Consider the following 20,447-nt stretch of genomic DNA (forward strand, 5'->3'; position numbering starts at 1 on the left):
AGATGTGGGTGCTGCCATTTGCATTGTAATGCCTTGATATGTATTCTCATCTGTTTAATATGAATAAATGCTGTTTGAAAATGAACATGAAAGAAAAATCAACAAGAAGCCAATGGGAGGTACTCTGGGAAACTTTTAGTGCCTTTCTTTTCCTGTCGGCATGACTTCAAAAGCAGGAGAAAAAGAGTGATGGAGGGGAAGGAGGATGGAGAGAGGAAGAGGATGGATATACATAGCAACAATAAAGCCAGACAGAGACAGGGAGAGATGGCGCGTGAATAATAATCTCCATGGGTTGTATATTCTCTATATAGCAACTGCAGAAGAAAGTGTGAGGATTAAAGTTTGAAGAAGGGGGTGAGAGGGCTGTGTAGTTGGAGAGATGGCGCATGAATAACATTATAATTATCACAAGCTATGTGGATAAAACAGTAAGTATTGTGTGGGAACAGAAGTGGTCTAATCTGGTAAGGAATGATGCAAACTCCCAAAAGCTGGAGCATGTCCCGTGAAAAAGGAGGGAGCGACAGTGGTAAATAAGAACATCTACCCACCGCCACCACCACCTCTCTCTCGCAGCAACAATGATTTAACCCCCCTGCTGCCAGCCAGTCTGCTCGCCCCCACACAGAGCTGCAAAACACTTTTCGTGATGCAACATGTAGAGTAGACCAACAGTGCCCTCCCCGGCCAAAGAGCCTCCAAAACAACAGCGTCCTACCACAGGAGCTGCAACGAGACAGCACATCTGGATGTCAGATTATAAAGATAAGCCTGGCAAAAGGGCAAGGAGAGCACAGGGAATGAATCACTTGCTTTAAAAGGATACTTGTACCGATTCTCACAGCTTGTCCCAACTCTGAATAACTGTTGGGAACGACTTCAAAAAGATAACCTACTACAGGCTCCATAAAATACAGGGAATGAACAGTTTCTCCTCTGCCATCTTAGATAAGGTAGGAACACAGATAGGAAGATTATGTCGCTATCTTTTAATGCAGCTGCACTTGAAAGTAATGTACTGATGCTGAGTGCTTTAAAATAGCCCACTGCAGCCGAGGATGACAAGCCATTCTTGGTATCCAAAGACATTATTTTCAGGAACAAAGAAAAGTGGGCGTTTGGCATCTTAACCATGTATTTTTCAGTTGATCCAATGCATCTTGCAAGTATTTCTTCTGAAAGCGCAAGAGGTCGCAGACGTTTCTCAAGTCAAGACACTTACCAAAAGTATCTGCTCTGAATGTCCAATAAACATGTCCATCAACTCATACTTTTCCCAGTGATATGACAACTTGCTTTGGGTTACTGTGCCTTTTTATCTCACCTAACTAAAAAAAAAACACGGATATACCATTCTATCAAGCCTTTTCTTTAGTTATCTCTCACAATATTTTGATTTATACTACTTGAAATGCTTCAAGTCCCTCGTAGTATTGAAGTAATAAAAATGAGACATTTCTTTCCACTGGAAAGTCTTTGAACAGCTCTATGATGATGACAACAAAGTATACAAAATCCTCTAACTGGCACCGAGAAACAACAACACTATTTCATTGTCAGGCAGAATACCTCCAGCAGAGATGGTTCTGAAATAAGTCCACAGATTCCTCCCCATCGCCCTCCACCCACCCTACTCCCACAGAGGAAACATGCCCTGTTTGTCTAAGCTCACCACATCTTCCTTGCAACAAAGTCAACAAACATGCATGGGCACATACTTGTTTAAAATAGAGGATGTCTCTTACAGTATGCCTTAACAATGACACAAGTTTCTGGATCCACCCAAGTGTAGGGATTAAGACACGTTATTGACTGTATGGCTTCAAATCAGTGAAAGCAGTTCATGACCGATTGGAACAAAGAGACATGATTATGTACGGTATCAGATTATAGCGATTTATTTGGCCTTGGCGGAGAAGTGATCAGCAGACAATGAGCGCTTGGGAAACACTGCTGCTAGCTGTTGCGAGCTGTGAAGAACAGAGGCGTGCTGAGGTCATGAGTAAACACACGGGCCCTTCCAGAGCTCAGAAGAGGGGGGGACTGGAAACACATCTGCTCTGCCTTTGATCCCAACTTCTGTGGCCCAGCACGCCACTCACCTCAGCTGCCCACTCTGCGCCTGACTAGAAAACAATGGCTACAATCCTAAACACTAACTCCTCATTCCCATGCTGCCCTCCTCACCGTTGGTGCTGACTCACAATGGGAGTTTTAGAAGATGTTTGAACCTCAGAATGTTAAAAGAAGAAAATAAATTGTCCTAGAGATGCCTTTTGTTTGCTTCCCACTGTCATGCACAAATGTAGCAAGAAAGTTTGTCCGTCCTCTGCAGACCAGCGTTCGGGTCTGGGTTTCTGGGTCAGTGCTGATATCGGCCTTTTAATAGATCGAATATCAGCTGGTTGATGTCACCCCCAGAGATGTGGTGGGTGTCAAGACTGAACAACTCTCAGCATGACTGTCTGTAAAACTGTATTCAAACAGCACTTTAAGAGCTGAAAGAAGCCTCTAACTATTAAGTCATTTTATTAATTTTTTCATTTCTTCTCATGTTATCATGGACAGGGTAGTCTCACTGAGTATAAATAAACAGACAAACCCACAGATTCACTTTACAGAAAAACCTACACAAACATGATGGAAATATCCAAGTACAGCTATTCTAATACTGTCCTAAAACAGAGAAAATCAATAGTTTTCTTCTCATTCCTTCTAGAAAAGGCTGAAGTTCTGCATCTCCTCTTCTGACTGAACCACAGCTGAGGATATGACTAATACTGCAGTACAGTATACAAGACACATACAGCAACCTCAAGTGTGGGATTGAGCTGTTGGCTTTCACAGGACAAAAGGCCAACCATGATGTCACCTTATTTCTCTCTCACAGCAATAACCTCCTGACCTTATGAAAAGTGCTAATTTGATGAGTCTACATTTCCACTGCGGTTAAGGATTTTTGTTCGACAACTCACCCAAAACTGAGTCCTAACAACAAAACCGAAACCTTCCTAAATACAGGGAAACATGGCATTTTTTTGGGACCAATGAGCCTGTGCTGTCAAGAGTTGTGGGATAAAAGACCCCCTCTTAAACATATGAATACCTCTGACATGGAACTCCAAATACCTCATTATTTTTAGACAGCAACATTATTAGGCCTTACATCAGTTGTGACTCACTCAGTAAACTTTTTTCATTTAGATTTTGGACTTTCTTGGCAACATTAACACTGCAAAAACTCCCTTTCTGACAGATTAGTGGAGAGCCGAGGATGTAAACAAATAATTGTTTTTGTCATGTGAAAAACTTCAGCCTTGCTGTCTGGTATCTTTCCCCCAACAAACCACGCTCGAGGTTGGGCTAGTGAGAGCCTCACCGCAAGACTCCCACCCTCCAATTCCCTCTGCTTGTACTGTATGAGCCCAGAGAACCACATCCTGAGGAGAGGAACGCAATCGACAGCAATGCCTCCTTGAACTGGAAAATTGGTTACACAATCTGAACTTTTCACTGACGACGATGTTGCTCCACTAAAAATATTACAATCGCTGCTTTCATTGGAAGCCAAACTGTGGAGAGTGCAGAGACATTTCAAAGGGAACAATAGCAAAAACCCCATAGAAAAACAGCAGGCCACTGATCATGGGATGTGAAGGCAGAGATGTCTGTCCTTGATGTGAGTGCCAAGGTGAAAGGCTCCACCATGATTTCCCAGAATGCTCTGGGGAGTTTGGGATCAAATAAGTACTGGCCAAAGGATTGCTGTGTGTAATATGAATGGACAAAAAGAGCTACAGTAGTAGGTCTTATGACCCATGGGCCAGAGAGCAAGATGATATACACAACATGGACATACACTGGAAATACCCCTTTCACCTAACTTTATCTGAGTCCAATCAATCAAGTCCCATGACATCTGACTGTAGACAGTTATGTTAAAGATGTACTGGATACTTAATGTGTTTTTTGAGCCGTAAACTACATTATAAAACTCCACATCTATGTTGGTGTTAATAGTGACATTTTCTTACAAGACAATGTAAAAAAAAAAAAATAAAAATAAAAAAATATATATATATATATATATATATATATATACACTGTAAATATCAAATTCCATGGGTTGATAATGGCTCAACAAGGCATCTACTGTTTCAGTCAGCAATGCAAAGCCAATGCTGACATAACAACTGTTACATAGTCAACTGTTGGGACACATTTATGCCATGAAATGTATTTTTTTTTTTTTAAAAGAATGCCTAACCAGTTCTGCAGTGGGAAACTGTGAAACCACACCGGTTTCATATACATGCTGAATGAGACTCATCATTCACAGTTCACACTATATTTTTCTGTTTAGTATTTCTCAGTTTTGGCTCAGTAGTGTAGACGAATGCTTTTCACAGATGTAGAAGTACCAACTCACCATTCAGGTAGTTTTATCTGTCTGGATGTAGTGATTCGGGATCCAACAGGACAGCCTAATATTGTTGTTAATGTGGTTTTTAACATGGTATCAGGGGAGTGGGTCATGCTAAGTGTGGCTCCAGTGTGTCATCAAGCCGTAATTTCTGGCTAATCAAAAACAAAAAATCCCAAACACAAAAAAAGATGAAAATCTGTTGACCGGACTCAGTCCATGATTCAGTAATACATGGTTCAGTTTTTTTCACATGCTATAAGCCTATATTTGCTATTTGCTACAAAGACACTTTAATAGTAGTTGTAACAGAGGGTATTTTGCAATTCCGTGAAGTATATGATATGAAGGCCTTCTGACCTTCATATACAATACATTCTGTTCTGAAAAGATACTAGTGTTCATGACTCTCAAAAGAAGTTCTTCATGATTTCATTTTTATGTAACATTATATACACTGTATATAATTCTGCTGAATCCGTTCTGGCAGTTCCCAGATAATACTGACAAACAACAGCCACATTTCTGAGTTGGCCACAAATCAACAACAGTACAGCTGAGGTGAAATTGCAGATATGTTGAAACAGGAAGTATTGATCAGGGGGTAACTCTGCCACATCAGACCCCACTGACCTCTCCTCAGTAGGCCCTTACAGGTCCGTAGCCCCCTTCACACAATAAAGATAAGTACATATAATCAGTATAAAGTCAAAGCACAATTTGGCAGCGCATCCCTATAATAACACACAGACGTATGCAGGACTTTCTGCCAGGCGACTGGAAGAGGAAATAGAGGAGTATAAACAGGACTCACCACGGCCAGGCTCGGGTTTCCATGGTGTGCTGAGGCATCCTCTAGACAGCTTACACACACAACATAACGTTCAGGAAACACACGCAAATCTGAAGACAGGCACAAAAACAACGCAGACCAGAGTAGTTAATAATGTGGCCTCACCTCTAATTACGAGTCAGAGTCAGACAGAGGGAATTGTGGTGGAGAACTGTAAGGGCATCTACAAACACCAAGTATTTACTACCCCTGAAACCGAAAGGAAAATGACAGCTTACAGATAGATGTTGAGTTTTATGAACTACCTAAACAGCATGGAATATTGAAATATTAGAAAGTTTTGTATTAACAATATGTCTTGGGGCTCCTATAACTATTTTATTAGCTTCAGAACTGGAGAGAAAATGATCAGAATGGTACTATTACATTAGTTATAGATCACAAAAATCTTTAGAGATATTGTGATTTTGTTGTATAGAGTCCACAAGCTGCAACATAAACCACTATGTTGATGAAATAGGGTGACAAAACAAAGTTGCAGTTAATTATAACACCATATATTAAGCTTACATCCTTCGTCATTGGTTTTGCTTCACTTTTGTGGAATAGTGGTTTAAATAACAGGTAAAGCACATATTTGCTTAGCAGGCAAATGTGTTTCATACACTAGTTCATGAGGAGGATACGTAAACAAAGACAATATTCATAACATTATGTTGATGGCATTGCTCATTGCTCAACTGACAGAAATGTTGCTGCGCTGTTTGGAATCAGACAACAATCTGAATTTGTACATCCATACATTAAACAACTTATGAAAACACTGCGATAACATTCATGGCAACAATAAAGATTTCAAGACGATAATCCTCTTCACTTCATATGACGTTCATCAGCCTAGAGGCAACTTTCAACATTGTTCACACACATGATCTCATAATCCAAGAGGCAGAGTCATGGCACTTATCTGACTACAGCTGTGTGATGGATGATTAGACAGATTTTTATCACCCAACGGCTTTTTAAGTGACGCCAGCTTTTTAGAGACTTCACAGTTTGTCGTTTATTCTTGTTGGCATTTTAGAGTTGCGTATGAAAGACAATTCAGGTTTTTCAGTGGTTGATTCCAACTATTTAAGGGCAGTGGCTGCATAAACAGTGACTTAATAGAAATGAAAGTTAAAGGAACATTTACGCAACTTCTTTTTTTGTTGCATTGTTCGTTTACTTCAGTAGATCAATATCACGAGAATAATCACAAATGTAAACTTCATTAAAACCACACATTTTTTGATGTCACCATAACTTATTTTGATAACGGAGGTATGTTTTATGTATTGTTGTCTTTATTACATGTACAATGCTGTTGTTTCTGCTTTAATGTATTTTGTGTAACTACTGTTAATGTATACTGTTCCTGTAACTTTAAAGTTGAACATAAAAGTAAGTTAAAAAGACGAATGTAAATTAACTGCCTAACTGCTAACTTAGGCACATTTACAGATGTATTTGGTTACTATTAATATCCATTGCCCCTTTCAAATAAACGCAAATAAATGACTGAAAACAGGCTGAAAATAGAAAATGTGCCACCCTTACAAACAGTTGTCCATAGTCTTCATACTTTCCTCCTAGTTTCAACAACAAAAATATCTTAATCTGTTTAATACCTTCATATTTCACATGGCTTTATCACCACATACAGCTAACACAGTGAAATTACACAACCTTTGACCCTAGAAGACTGGGGCTAATTTGATGTGTAACGGACCTGCTGAGAGAAACCGTCATCTCAGTCTGCAACAGGTCAGTACTGCTTTAACATCCAGGCCCCGAGGGAGTAGATATTAACTTTACTGACAGGAAGAGAGCCATGTTGGTCCCATGAAAAGGTGGCTCAGGGTCACAGGCACTAGATGGGCTATGGAGATAGATTCCTACTGCCCTCCACAGACGGCCCTCCAGTCTCTCTCTCCCACTCTCAGTAGCTTCTCAGGGGAACTACTTAATGGCTGCCTGTTCTCAACAACACCCCAAGCAGGTAGGGACAGGACATAAAAACAAGTGAGGGGGAGAAAAATCAACATGTGGACCACAGGAGATGACTTGCTTTTTCTGTGGGAAATCTGGCTGAATGTGAGCCTTTGAGACATCTATTTCTGAATCCTTAAAATGGGAATAGATTCACTGAAAACATGGAATGGGTGTACGTACCTCCATAATGCTGCTTGACAATGCACTTGAGGCTGAAGTGGCGCTTTAGAAAACTGGCAACTAGACTGAAATTTTTCCCTATTAAAAAAAAAAAAAAGAGAAAAAAAGTTTACAGTAAAAAGAGCCGGAACACACAGAAGCAAAATCAGTTGCACATGTGATCACTCAAAACATTTATTCAGTTTTCCATCTTGTCACAAAACAGCTATTGTTGGCAATACAATCATTGTGTTGGTCATGCAAATGTTACTCAAGTGAGATACAGCGGTTAACTGAAGAACATAATATGCAAATAGTTTTGATTCAATAAAAAGTCCTTCATAGTCTGTGATCGGCTCCACTAGAAATACTTCAGTTGCACACACTACAAGTTGGACTCATAATATGATAAAATGCTCTGTCTTGAATAATAATGGGTATCTGATACGTTTTCAAACAAAAAAACCCTTTAACGACCCTGTTAAAATAACATCTCATCCTCCTCCAGAGTTTCTGAGCAGGCAAATCATGTAATTTATTAAGTTTAAGAACTGGACATAAGACATTTCCTGCTCTCCTAGAAAAGTTTTTTCAGTGTATCTGAGAGTGAAGCCTTGATATTTGCACACTGTATTTGTTAAAGATGCGGACTGAACCCTGATTGGCTCAATTATGTGTTACGTCACAAATATAGCTCAAGGGTATACGCCTTTAACAGCACTTTCAACACATGAAAGTGAAAACATCCTTACACTCTGCACAGATATCAATCTTCATGGCAAAGATAACAGTGAATGAACATGAATAAATGGAAAAAAAAAAAACATGTTTATGAGGGGCTTTAAAATGAAATAAATCCAACAACTGAATGGTGCAATATCCTCAAAGCAAAAAAACATATGCCCATTTCTGCACACTTGTGCTGTTAACTCAATTTGTCATGGGCCACGTCTGGATAACTTTCTCCTGCATGGATGTGTTATAATTCCACACTGTCCTCACTCCTGTGTTTTCTCAGTGTGAGGGCTGGCATGCTATCAAATGAGCTCATTTAGTTATGGAGTGAGAAACTATTTATTCTGTATTAATTTAACTGACCTCCCAGTCTGGCAAGAGCAGTGAAACCAAGTGCTATGTCTCTGCCCTATTTGTCATGGAATGTTTGTCATGGTATGTAAGATCTGCTGGGCAGAAACAGTGGCCTGTTGCCTAATCTAGCAGGAATTTGTTGACTAAAAGCAAGGGTCTGGCTAACACGCTATACAGTTGTTCTTTGTAAACAAGACAACAGTTCTGGGAAGCTAATAGAGTCTGCTGGTCCATCCTTAGAGATCAGCCAGACTGCCCATCTACCTTTTCCCTCTCCACTTAATGATAAAATAACTGTAAAACTATGCATATCCTGTTTTCCCCAGCAGTTACCCTTTACCTCTTGTTTTCTCATGCTGCTGTGACTATCACTATTCTAACCCCTTGCACTCGAGGCCCTTCTCAACCACAAATTACACAAATTACAATATCAAATAAAACTTTTGGACAAGTCTCTTGCAGAGTGGACTTCTATGCCTCTAAGAGTGCACAAACATAAACACACAACACAAAGCACAAGCCCACACACAAGTATAAAGAGACCTGAGCGAACACTTCCCCCTTTTAGCCAATGTCATCGCTCCAGTTTAAAGCATCTAATTATCGTCTTCAAAAAGCAGCCGTCTTGTGATTCATTGGATAATGACATGCAATTACAGAGACAGTTTGCCACAAACTGCCACAGGTATACAGTTAAATGCACTGGTCAGTGAATAATGGTACCGCCACTGCTTTCTTTTTCTGTGCTTACGGCTGAACTAGTTACCAGAGTTGACAGTTTAACACATTATCAGTATGACAGAAAAAGCACCTGTTACTGTGATACTAAACAATTTACAGGCAGCCTTTTTCTGAAGACAAGAGCATGAAACTGTTGCTGTGTGAAAACACATTTAGGTGAGAATGTTATGGAGTCAAATTAGAATTTAATTTTGTCAGAACATCTTTTAGCTAATGAAAGAGCTGGAACTTGACAGTTATTGAGCTTGAACTGAGAAAAATATAGAAACATAATATCTAAAACTAAAAATAACATTAAAAAAATTATTTACTGAAATTTAAAGAAGGTATAATTTTTTACTTCCACTGCAAAATGTTTCTTATGTTTTACATCATGCATTTACATTTTGAGTTTTGAATAATCACTTCTGTAAAAAAAAAGGAAAAAAAAACAAAAAACAATCAAGATTTCTGACTGCAGATTCTCAAAACAAACAAAAAAACATACACACCTTAGATATTGGTGGATGGACTCGAGCTATAATATGCAACATTTTGAATGAAACTTATTTTTGACTAAGAAGTCACAAAATAATTATTTTACAGATTGTTTTGTTTATCTAGGTAGACCCTACAGGTAGCCTATGAAGCAATATCTAAATAAAAATTACTGAATTACATTTCTGTCAACCTGTGACTCAGCTTTCATTTTATGGAGTTTATATTCATGTTAGGCTCAAGGGAAATAAGGATTCAACTTATTTTTAGAGAAGTTCTTGTTTGAAATAAGAAAACTAGCTGAAGCCTGTCATCACCACTCACCTGTGATCTCCAATGTGGTAGGTTTCAGGGCCTTTTGTTTTAAATGTTAGCCTCAGCAAGTAAACACATGCACATTTGGAATAAGGCAGGGTGATTGGTACAGCTGCTTAAAAACATTCCACTGTTGTCTTAAAAAAATTGCATGCTAATTTGGCTGATAAGTACAGGATCACTATGCAGCTGGAGGATTAACTGTAGCAAATCACAAGATTAGCTTCAAATCAAATCTACAAGATGGCACATTAACATCAGTGTTTGGTTTCAGACCCCAAGTGAATTAAAACAGAACAAACACAACAAAAACATGGCTTTGTCAAAATTAAGACTGCACAACATTGACATATTTCAGTACAAACATCATGACAACATATGCTTCTCTCTTACTGTATATGTCTAGAGCTAGGGCAGTCCATCTCTCAAAAAGGGAGTGTGTGTGAAGCATGTTCCTATAATGTATCTATAAGGCTTTTGCACATTGTATGCATGTTTGTACAGTGCATTGCATCATGCTTCTACTGAGGGAAAAATCTAATATTCTGCTCCACTTTAAATAGCAAAGCCCTGGTCATCTTTTGCCCATTCTGGATGTCTACCCAGAAGGAATGCAGATCTGTATCTGTGTTTTGTTTTCTCTGCCCATTCTGGTGCAGAGGGGACCAGGAAGCAAACATCTTTCATTGCACATTCATGGGTTTCTATGTTTTTAGAAGCTTTGATTTAGTTCGTTACACTCTTTATCCTCATGTTTAGCTCTACAACTATTCTCACTGTTTTCCCTAGAGGGTTGCGCTTGCCAATTCCCAGGACAAGTTTGACAGGGACGTCTGGACACAGAGTTGGGAACCAGTGAAACAGCATGGCCTGAGACATCAGCTGTTGCTCCAACTTTATAACGTCCTGCACAGCGCAGAGTTTCTCTTGGCGATCTGCCCGGGCTCTCTCGTGCTAAGCTTACATTCATGTTTCTCTCTCACAAACAGTTTGCTGGTGCCTCCTCTGGGAATGAGTGGCCCCTTTCTGTGGCAACTGTGGACCACAGTGGTGCAATACCCAAATCTGCAGAGTAGAGACTTTAAAGGGTTTCATTTATACTTCCTTCAAGAGGAGATGGTCTTGCTTAATTGTTTTGAAATGCAATGCACAACAATATTATGACAGGTCAAATCAAACAGTAAACAAGCCAGCACGCCATGTTTTCAGAAATGTGGTAGATAATATTGTAACCGCTTGTATAGGAGACTTCTGCCATCTTGTAACATACCGCAGAACAACTGCTGAAAAAAGACACAGACTCCACAGGATTAGTGCCAAGGCTACAGTACTGTACTTTCAGCACACACACACATACACACACACATCCCCGCAGCTTTCACCACTTCCTGAGAAAACAATGAAAGGAAAGAAAAGTCAACAAACCAAAAGGCATCCACAGTGACTGGGACTGTAAAATGGAACAGACAAGGGTGAGAGGCATTGAGACCAGGGTCAAAGGTAAGCCCCCATGGAACAGACTTCATTAACTTCAGTCATATCCTGAGGAGATCATTAAAACAGTCATACATACATAACCTACATAGCCTACATCTTCTCTCCATCCGCATTTCTAGCAGCCCATATTGTTGTGACTCATGGAGGAATCAGTAAGCATTTCTGCTTCGATATGGAGGAATTTTATGGAGTTCCCATCCAATAGCTTCAGTGTGTCATCACTCAGTGGATTTACTGTATTGTACACGCTAGATAAACTTGGTGTCTCAACAGTGTTTTTGCAATTGCAGATGTGCAAGAGAAAGACATCATTTTAGTATCACTGTGGCAGCAGTGTAACTGGATAGAAAGTAAAGATGATTGATTGTTGCTGTTCATTCTTGTTGGCAAAGCAGTTAAATCCAAACCAAATCCTGACTAAAATTAAAACTGAAGTCGAGGTCTAAAATTAAACTTTCAGACTCATAAGCAAAATAAGGAAAAACGCAGTGTCACAGTCAATTCTGCCAAATGCCTCTATGAAAAAAATGCTGAAAAATCCCTTAAAACTGAGGCATTATATATCATTAATGCTTTAAGGTCATTTAAATTATGCCAGCACTGCTTCAAAAACATGGCACTGTGGAGAAGGAAAATGCAATTACTGATGAGGTGCGTGTAAATGCAGGTTTTACAGTAACCTGGTTACTGCAGCGCACGTAAGAACATTCTTCGATTTCCTGCCATAAACTGATTTCTTCCATTAACTGTGTTTCTTGTGAGCATGTAAATGTAGTGACTGTGTGTCAGGAAAACTTCATTCCCACGCAACCCCTTTATGAACAGGAGTTGAATCAGCAGGACAGTCAGACATCAGTGCCTGAAGAATCCTGCTCTTTTGACATCTCTGCTTTGATGTGGACCCCCTCCCTCTGTCCTCAAGTGTGGGTGGAGAGTCGGGGCTTAGAGCAAGAGAGAGGGGTGGAGTGGTGAAGGATAAGAGAGCATGAGGAAGTTACCCATATGTAAGTGGGGGCTTTCCTGGAAGGACATCACTCTCTGTGTGTAACTGTAACTACGGCTGTAGCAGAGCACTGTGCCTTATCATCCTGCACAACGTCCACCTGAAACAATATTTGCACATGAGTGTTCAATTTAACATTTGGGTGACCCCTTCATCGCAGTTACAAAATATGCCGCAGCATGGTAGCTCAGGCCAACCCATAATGCAGCATGTGACTAAAGTGGTGGGGAGCATTTTGGAGCACAGAACAATTACCAAGGGAAAAAAATCTATTTCTCAGAAACATAATCTGATGACAGAAATGCAGTCACAATACAAAATGTCATATTTAATCATCATTATAACATAATTAGCCAAGAAGGCCACAAATCTCTCAAAATGCTGCCACTTTTTATATTAAACAGCATTCAGAATGACGAAGATGTAAACTGCATGTTCCGCATTAAAGCTCCTGGATTAATGTAGTGTGGTGCTGATTGTGGACTTAAGTTATGTGCTTTTCTGGCCCTTTAAAACTCAGATCAAGGTCTGGTTGGAAGTACATTATCTTTGCTGGCTGGCTACTCTGTATATCAGCTAGTCTGTGTTTATAAATCCAAGCTGATGAACCATGGCACACATGGAGATTCTATTTAAGCCTAGCTACTAGAGGCGGTGTAACAGTAGCTAACTTGGAAAAATGGAATAGTTAATCGATAGAAGTTGTGATTTAAAATATATATTGAAATTACATGGGACTAGGGATGTAACGATATGAAAATTTCATTTCACAGTTATTGTGACCAAAATTATCATGGTTATCACTATTATCATGGTATTGTTGAAATGTGCTCAAACTGTTCAAAAAGTACTTATACACAACCTGAAATAATTTAACCAAGTTGTATTTTGAGAAAAAAAATAGGACCAATGGCCCTGTAGCTTACCGGCCAAATTAAAAGCTTTGGGAAATGTATCCAGATGACATTTATTATCACCCAGTTATGTGTATTTATTATATTACAGAAATAGCCCATGTTTTGGTCATATTCCAATCAGATCTGTAAAAAATTCAAATTCTAACTTGATATCATTGATACTTACTGATTTATTGGATCAATCCACTTCCTATCTGTTATAATGGGAAAATTATTGAAAGTCGCACCAAATCCAGAATCAGATCCGGATCCAAATAATTTCACTAACTTTTGTTGACATCATCATAAAGAAGCTGTATACCAGGTTTGAAATCAATCGGAATTGTAGTTTCAGAGAAGAAGACGATTGAAATTTTTGTAATGGACGACAGATTGACAACAGACGACAATGGACGCCGCATGACAACAATAGCTTACGGCCTGTCGGCCAGTAAGTTAAAAACAACAACAACAACAAAAATGCCCAAATAAAATAATAGGCACAATGTACTTTCTGTTGGCAGAAACATTCAAATATTAACATGTAAACATCAAACATACAAATGTGCATTACAGATGGCACCTTATAGCCATTGTTTGACCATTTTCCATATCACGTTTGTGTTGAAAGTGCGGTAATCAAACAGTTATCATGATAATTAGAATTTAAACTGTAATACTAACTGTCGGGAATTTTACCGCGGTTTATTGTTATACCAGTAATCGTTACATCCCTACGTGGGACACAGACTTTTTACAAGATTTAATGGTCCATTATGTAGGGTTTAGGAGGAATACACAGTACTGCACAAGTCTTAGGCCACATTTAGCTTTCTTGTTTTTGGAGAGTTGAAATGAGCATATGTATTTATTTCTCATCCTCTACTCATCAGATACCACAAAAATAGAGGGAATGTGTGCACTTTTAAATGCATACACACAAATTTTAACTAAATGGGTTCTTAAGGTTAAAAGGCACTATTTACTGTGACCTCTGACCCCATGACATGAAGCAACACAGAAACATCCAATATGTGTTGAATGAAAACTGGTATAAAACATCAGAATTTATGCAACAAATGTTATAATGTCTGAAGAAATGAGTTAAAGACATGTAAAGTGCAAAGGGAGGTCATACTAAATACAACCATTTTGGTTTAGAAAAGCTGTTTTTTCTCTGAAACATTTGTTTTTACTGCTCCGTACTATACATACTTCCCATATATCAAGATTGTATCTTAATACACAGACTGAGAAATGCATATATGTGGTCATTCTAAATTTATAAAACCAATAAACCTCATGATGGCCCAGGACTTTTGCACTGTGCTGTATTTGAATAAATGGAATTTTCATAATTCTGCTTTTATTGCTATATAATGCTTTGTGAAAATAAGAATCTTTGTGTTTTTGTATGATTACAATAGGCCACTTACATCCATGTGTCCTCCTCCATGCTTCACCAACATACTTCCATTGTAACTCACAAACCAAAAACTGCATTTAATGGCCAAAAAAGGGGAGTCTAAGATGAGGATATACAGTCTGATGAAGCCCATATCTGCTAGACTGTAAACAACAAAATTAATCAAGAATGTAATCTTACTAAAGCTGACTTTGTTGTGTTTTCACCTTCCTAGGCATAATGCTCCATACCACACAAGAAGGCACCACCAGGACACCTGCCCACAAGAAAATCCACTGAGTTCACAGAAGCAGGGGTCACATTGAGCAAAGAAAAACAAGGAGATCCTACGAACAGTTTCAGTAATTCCTAAAACAAGGCATTCTGGTCAGGCTGAGCACTTTTCATGAGTTCAAGAGAGTGTGTGCCGTCTCCGAGACCAGAATGTGGTAAAGGGGAACAGTCACATGAATGTGATCCGTGCTCAGGCTCAGGCCTTAATTATATGGGAAAAGAGTGTGGTGTGACAGCTATGGCGGGGATTGTGGTTGTGTCCTAAGAGAGTGCAGCTGACCTCGTGGAGAGGGAAAAGTGGAGAAAGTGAGAAAATGTAAAGAAAGGAGGAGAGGAGAGGAGAGGAGAGGAGAGGAGAGGAGAGGAGAGGAGAGGAGAGGAGAGGAGAGGAGAGGAGAGGAGAGGAGAGGAGAGGAGAGGAGAGGAGAGGAGAGGAGAGGAGAGGAGAGGAGAGGAGAGGAGAGGAGAGGAGAGGAGAAAGTGTATGTGGAAGTGCAATAATAGGTACAGGGGTTAACAGTGGAGTCAGACTGTCCTATGTATTGCTGCTGAGTAAGGCCAGGGGCTTACAGGAAGGATTTAAAGAGCCACAGCAACACCACAAAGCACCAGGGGGAAGGGGGTTGCCCAGCAGGGGCCAGGGAAGGGAGTAGAGGGAAGGAGAGGGGCAGACTGGCTGGAGCAACTACTCTGATCGGGATCCATTTCCAGCCCGGGCCTTGGAATTCCTTTGTTCCTGTCACAGGTCTCCGTTTCCCCCTTGCCTTAATCCCAGCCTGCCTCACGCCCAGTAACATAGAACAGGGCAGGTAACTCTGCCACAGGCATGCCTATCTATTTACAGACCAGTCCCTCACATAACAGCGCCTCATATAAATAGTAATGGCTGTGGTAGCACAGAGTAGAAACAAAGTAGAATGAAACAGGTTCTCACAAAAACTACTTTTCTCACTCTGCTTTGACCCATACCAGGAGCAGACAGTGTGGTTGGACTGAACTGATTCAGTTTAAAGTGGACATACAACACACAACATACAGTATGTAGTTGAGCATTTCACTTGTAGCAGATAAATAGTTCTGTCTTGGAGCTATAAACCTTTAAAGATCCAGAGAGGCCAAAACTAAACCTATGACACGGCAGAACAAAAATTAACTGTCTTCCTTTTAGTCTCTCCACATCCTCCGCATTCTTTATTGGGAGGGAGATGGTCATTCGTAAACACATTCTCCAACAGTAAAGCTATCCAGCAACACTTGTGCTTTTCCCGCGATGGCCATAGCCAGGCTGCCTTAAGCCCCCTTCATAGAGCTGCCAAGAGGAGTCAGTGGTACACTGTGCAGCACTCGCAAAGCCCTCTCCCACGGCTATTAGTGACCATTCATCTGGGGAGCCTGGGAAAATGCCTCTCTAGCCTGCCGTGGCCATGGGGAAACAGGCTGGCAGGTGTTCCCTCCCCCTAAGCCCTGGCACCTGTGCAAGGAGAGGAAGAAGGACCCAGCTCTGCTGCGGCCTGAAACAGGCTCTAGGTACCACTTGGAACCCTTTCCAGAGCTTCTATATCTCCTCTGACTGGTTGAGAGTCAAAAACCATACAGAGCCGCTCTGCCTCACATGGTCAGATCAATGCAGCTGAATCAATATTAACAGTAGACACAAGACATCTGGTAATGTACTTTGGCAGTTTGAAATGGCATGTTAACTAAACTCCGTGTAAAATGGGTCTTCTCAGTTTACACTCAACACATATACACACAAATACATACTCCTATTACAAGCTGCAAAATCAATAGCCCATTTAGGTAAAACAATACACTACATAAGTAAATAAGGTATGGTCTATGACAAAAGCTTAAAATGAATGTAACAGTTGGTGCAGCATGTTGTATTGAAAATGGCCTGTCTGGTATGACTAGGTTTTCTGCAAAGCACTAATACCTTCATGAAGATAAGACACTGTTGCTTTTATAGAGCAAAACCACTGGCTTCCTTAATCAAATATTGTATTACAAAAAATGTATTCCATAAACACAGAGAACCTATTATCCACTTATTTTCAATCTGTAATTACTCTGAGAAATGTGGGTGTGTTCAACACGGTCTACCAGGGAGAATGCAAAAGGCCTCTCCCAAGCTCCACTTCCCTAGGCTTCTAAAGTCTAGCATGTCCACTCTACTTGTGCAGAGCCAAGATGTTGGTGGGAAAAGTTCCTTCTGTTCATCTCTCTAAAAACATAAATAAATCACATCACTATGAGCTAATCATGAAGTCTCAAGTAGCCAGAGTAAAAGAAACTAGGAAAGGGGGGGGCTGGCAGTTGGAAAATAACCTCTGCAGCTGAGATTTGAAGAAATGTCTTGGATTTATGTTGGCAGAAGACATGGGATAAGCTCCTTTATGACATGTGCACTTGTTGCTATACACACATATAAGCACACATACGTAAATACAATAACCCATACAGATAACTCAGATACAAACACTTGCACTGAAGGGCCTTGGAATGTTAAAAGCTGTTGATGGCTCATTTGAAGTGCCAACAGCTGAGGCTGTTACGGTGTTCTTACTGCTGTCTGTTGGCGGAAGCCCCTGTGATTTCACACTGGCACCAGCTCAAACACCGCCTCATACAAGACACCCCCCTCAATACCATCCCACACATAGCACCACACTCCACACTCTGACTATTCTTGGACCAAACATCAGTACTACCCTGCCCGACACCTTTTCCTATATGCAACACGCCTGTGCACATGTTTCACCACATACAAAACTCACACTCCAGGATACCCAACGCAGTTGTGCTCTCAAATAACATACATGTTACACAGACACAGACACAGACACACACACACACACACAGATCCAACCAGAAAACCAACTTCCAGTCCCTGCATTGGACAGACTGAAAGTCCTCTGAGGATTAGCAGGTTAGCGTTTGACCTGCTTGCAGAATAGACGACCCCAATACTTAATACCCACCCTGAGGTTTGCTGGGCTTCCCTCCCTAAGCCTATAGTCTGTCCTCCCCTTTTTATGGGTCCTGCCTGCCTGCTCACTTCTCACAGTCACAGTCTCCACCTTTACAGCTCTGCCGCCTCCCTCACATGGGACAATGAAAAGACCAAGAATGTCATTACACTCACTTAAGACCTTTAATAGGACTACACCACATGAACTGTGTAGGCCTGTTTGAGGCGCTATAGCTTTTCATGTTCTGTGAAGGGAAAATTCTTGGATATGGTATGGAGTCATGTTCCACTGGTTACATTCTATTTGGCAAAGCTGTAAGGAGCTTAATCATTTTAACATGCATATTTCACTGCTGAAATACTGATAGTCCCGTTGTTCACACAGTAGAGTGAGTGTGTGCATGTAAGTTTGTGTATGAGTGTGTGTGTGTAGTCGCAGTCTGTGATCTCCATCATTAGAGATGTCTGTCTCTCCTCAGTCTGTCATGGGGAATATGAGTCAGGCTTTTCAGTAACTTTACACTGTCAGCCTGTTCACACCTAGCCCAGGGGGAGGATATATCTCTCCAACACACTATCGCTCCTTCTGATTCTCACTGGTTCCGACTCTTATGAGAGGACAAATATATGCAGATACTCATTTACCAATAGGCTTACTTATATTTACTACACACCAGGAAAATGCATGGCGGTTAAATACAAACACATGTATTTACACTACCAGGCAAAAGTTTGGACTCACCTTCTTATTTAAATGACATAAGATGGACCACAGATGGCCAACAAGTGCTCAGCATCATTTGGAACTCCTTCCAGACTTTTGGAAAACATTTCAGGTGATTACCTCATGAAGCTCATCGAGAGAATGCCAAGAATGCACAAAGCAGTAATAAAAGCAAAATGTGGCTATTTTGAAGAATCTAAAATATAAAACATGCTTTGAGTTTTGTCACATCTTTTTAAACTACATAATTCCATATGTGTTCATTCATAGTTTGATGCCTTCAGTGACAATCTACAATGGAAATAGTCATGAAAATAAAGAAAAACCAGGTGAGTCCAAACTTTTGCCTGGTAGTGTAAATATGAATTCAAATGCACACACATGAAAACACAGTGGAGAAGACGACTATATGAGTGATGAGTAGCGTGAGAGGCAGCGCTGCAGCCACAGGAGAAACTTTATGGGGCCGACTGCCCTGTAATCCCACTCTCACAATCAGTCCTGCCCTGCTGAGCGAGCCCAATTTAACTACCCTTAACTGCTACCTGTGACAAACCTGTCTGCCTTACAACACACAGTTGGGGGTGTGGGTGGAAGCAGGAATGTACCCACATCACATGAGCAACGATGAACTGAACGTTCTTGTTCACACTGCAAAATAATTTATTGATTTTTCTCTGTTCATAGGGTTCCATATGTGCCAGGGCTGTTTTTGATGTCAACTTGTTAACTACAATTACAGATAAACACAGGTGTGCCACTGCCACATTAAACAGAACGTAACAAACATTAGCCATTTTAATGGACTTATATGTTGCATGTAAAAATGTGGCGGATACTTGCCAAGTTAAATAGTGCAACACAATATAAAGACTCCTATCAGCTCCTGCCTTCACAGGTCACACCCTGGGCGTAGAGAGCCACCGTGTCCCAACTAGTTCTGTTGTCTTTCCTCCCACACTGCTCGAAAAAGGTATCCATGAAACACTTTTTAAGATGTTTTGCAATTCCATTCCTCTCCTGCTTGCAGAGCCCTGTGGCCCACCTCCATGCACAGCCATATCCCTGCACTCAGGTCCAAGAGAATAAATAATGGTTTTGACTTCACAGCCAGAGTAAACCATTCTTATTTAGGAGTTGATGATAGACACACCTAAGACGAAAGGGAAGACAAAGATGACTCTATTCTAGAGGAATGAGAAGCAGTGAAATCAAAACAGTGTAAATGTTACTTGAACTGACAGCAATTCAACCATTTTCAATAAATTCCCTAAGGGAAACACAAAGGTAATGACTACCTGTGAACACATCAACTAACATCTTTTTTTTTTTTTTTGCTGGGGCTACACTGAAACTGCTAATTAGGAACAAAGATGGTCTATAATGTTATTTGGAAATGATGTACAGTGGGGCAAAAAAGTATTTAGTCAGCCACTGATTTTGCAAGTTCTCCTACTTAGAAAGATGAGAGAGGTCTGTAATGTTCATCAGAGGTACACTTCAACTATGAGAGGCAAAATGAGAAAAAAAAAATCCAAGAAATCACATTGTAGGATTTTTAAAGAATTTATTTGTAAATTATGATTGAAAATAAGTATTTGGTCACCCACAAACAAGCAAGAT

General features: G+C 40.2%; 1 protein-coding gene across 1 annotated transcript in view; it reads right to left on the reverse strand.

Moving 5' to 3' along the window:
* Positions 1–20,447, reverse strand: part of slx4ip (SLX4 interacting protein) — a 35,278-nt gene that overhangs the window by 4,882 nt on the left and 9,949 nt on the right. The window contains exons 4-5 of the mRNA XM_030155171.1: positions 7,434–7,511; positions 5,241–5,329 (exon numbers count right to left, since the gene is read on the reverse strand). Coding sequence (XP_030011031.1) covers positions 5,241–5,329; positions 7,434–7,511 — 167 coding nt within the window. The remainder of the gene's footprint in view (positions 1–5,240; positions 5,330–7,433; positions 7,512–20,447) is intronic.

This window comes from Sphaeramia orbicularis, chromosome 15 (genome assembly GCF_902148855.1).
Source record: "Sphaeramia orbicularis chromosome 15, fSphaOr1.1, whole genome shotgun sequence".
NCBI lineage: Eukaryota > Metazoa > Chordata > Actinopteri > Kurtiformes > Apogonidae > Sphaeramia > Sphaeramia orbicularis.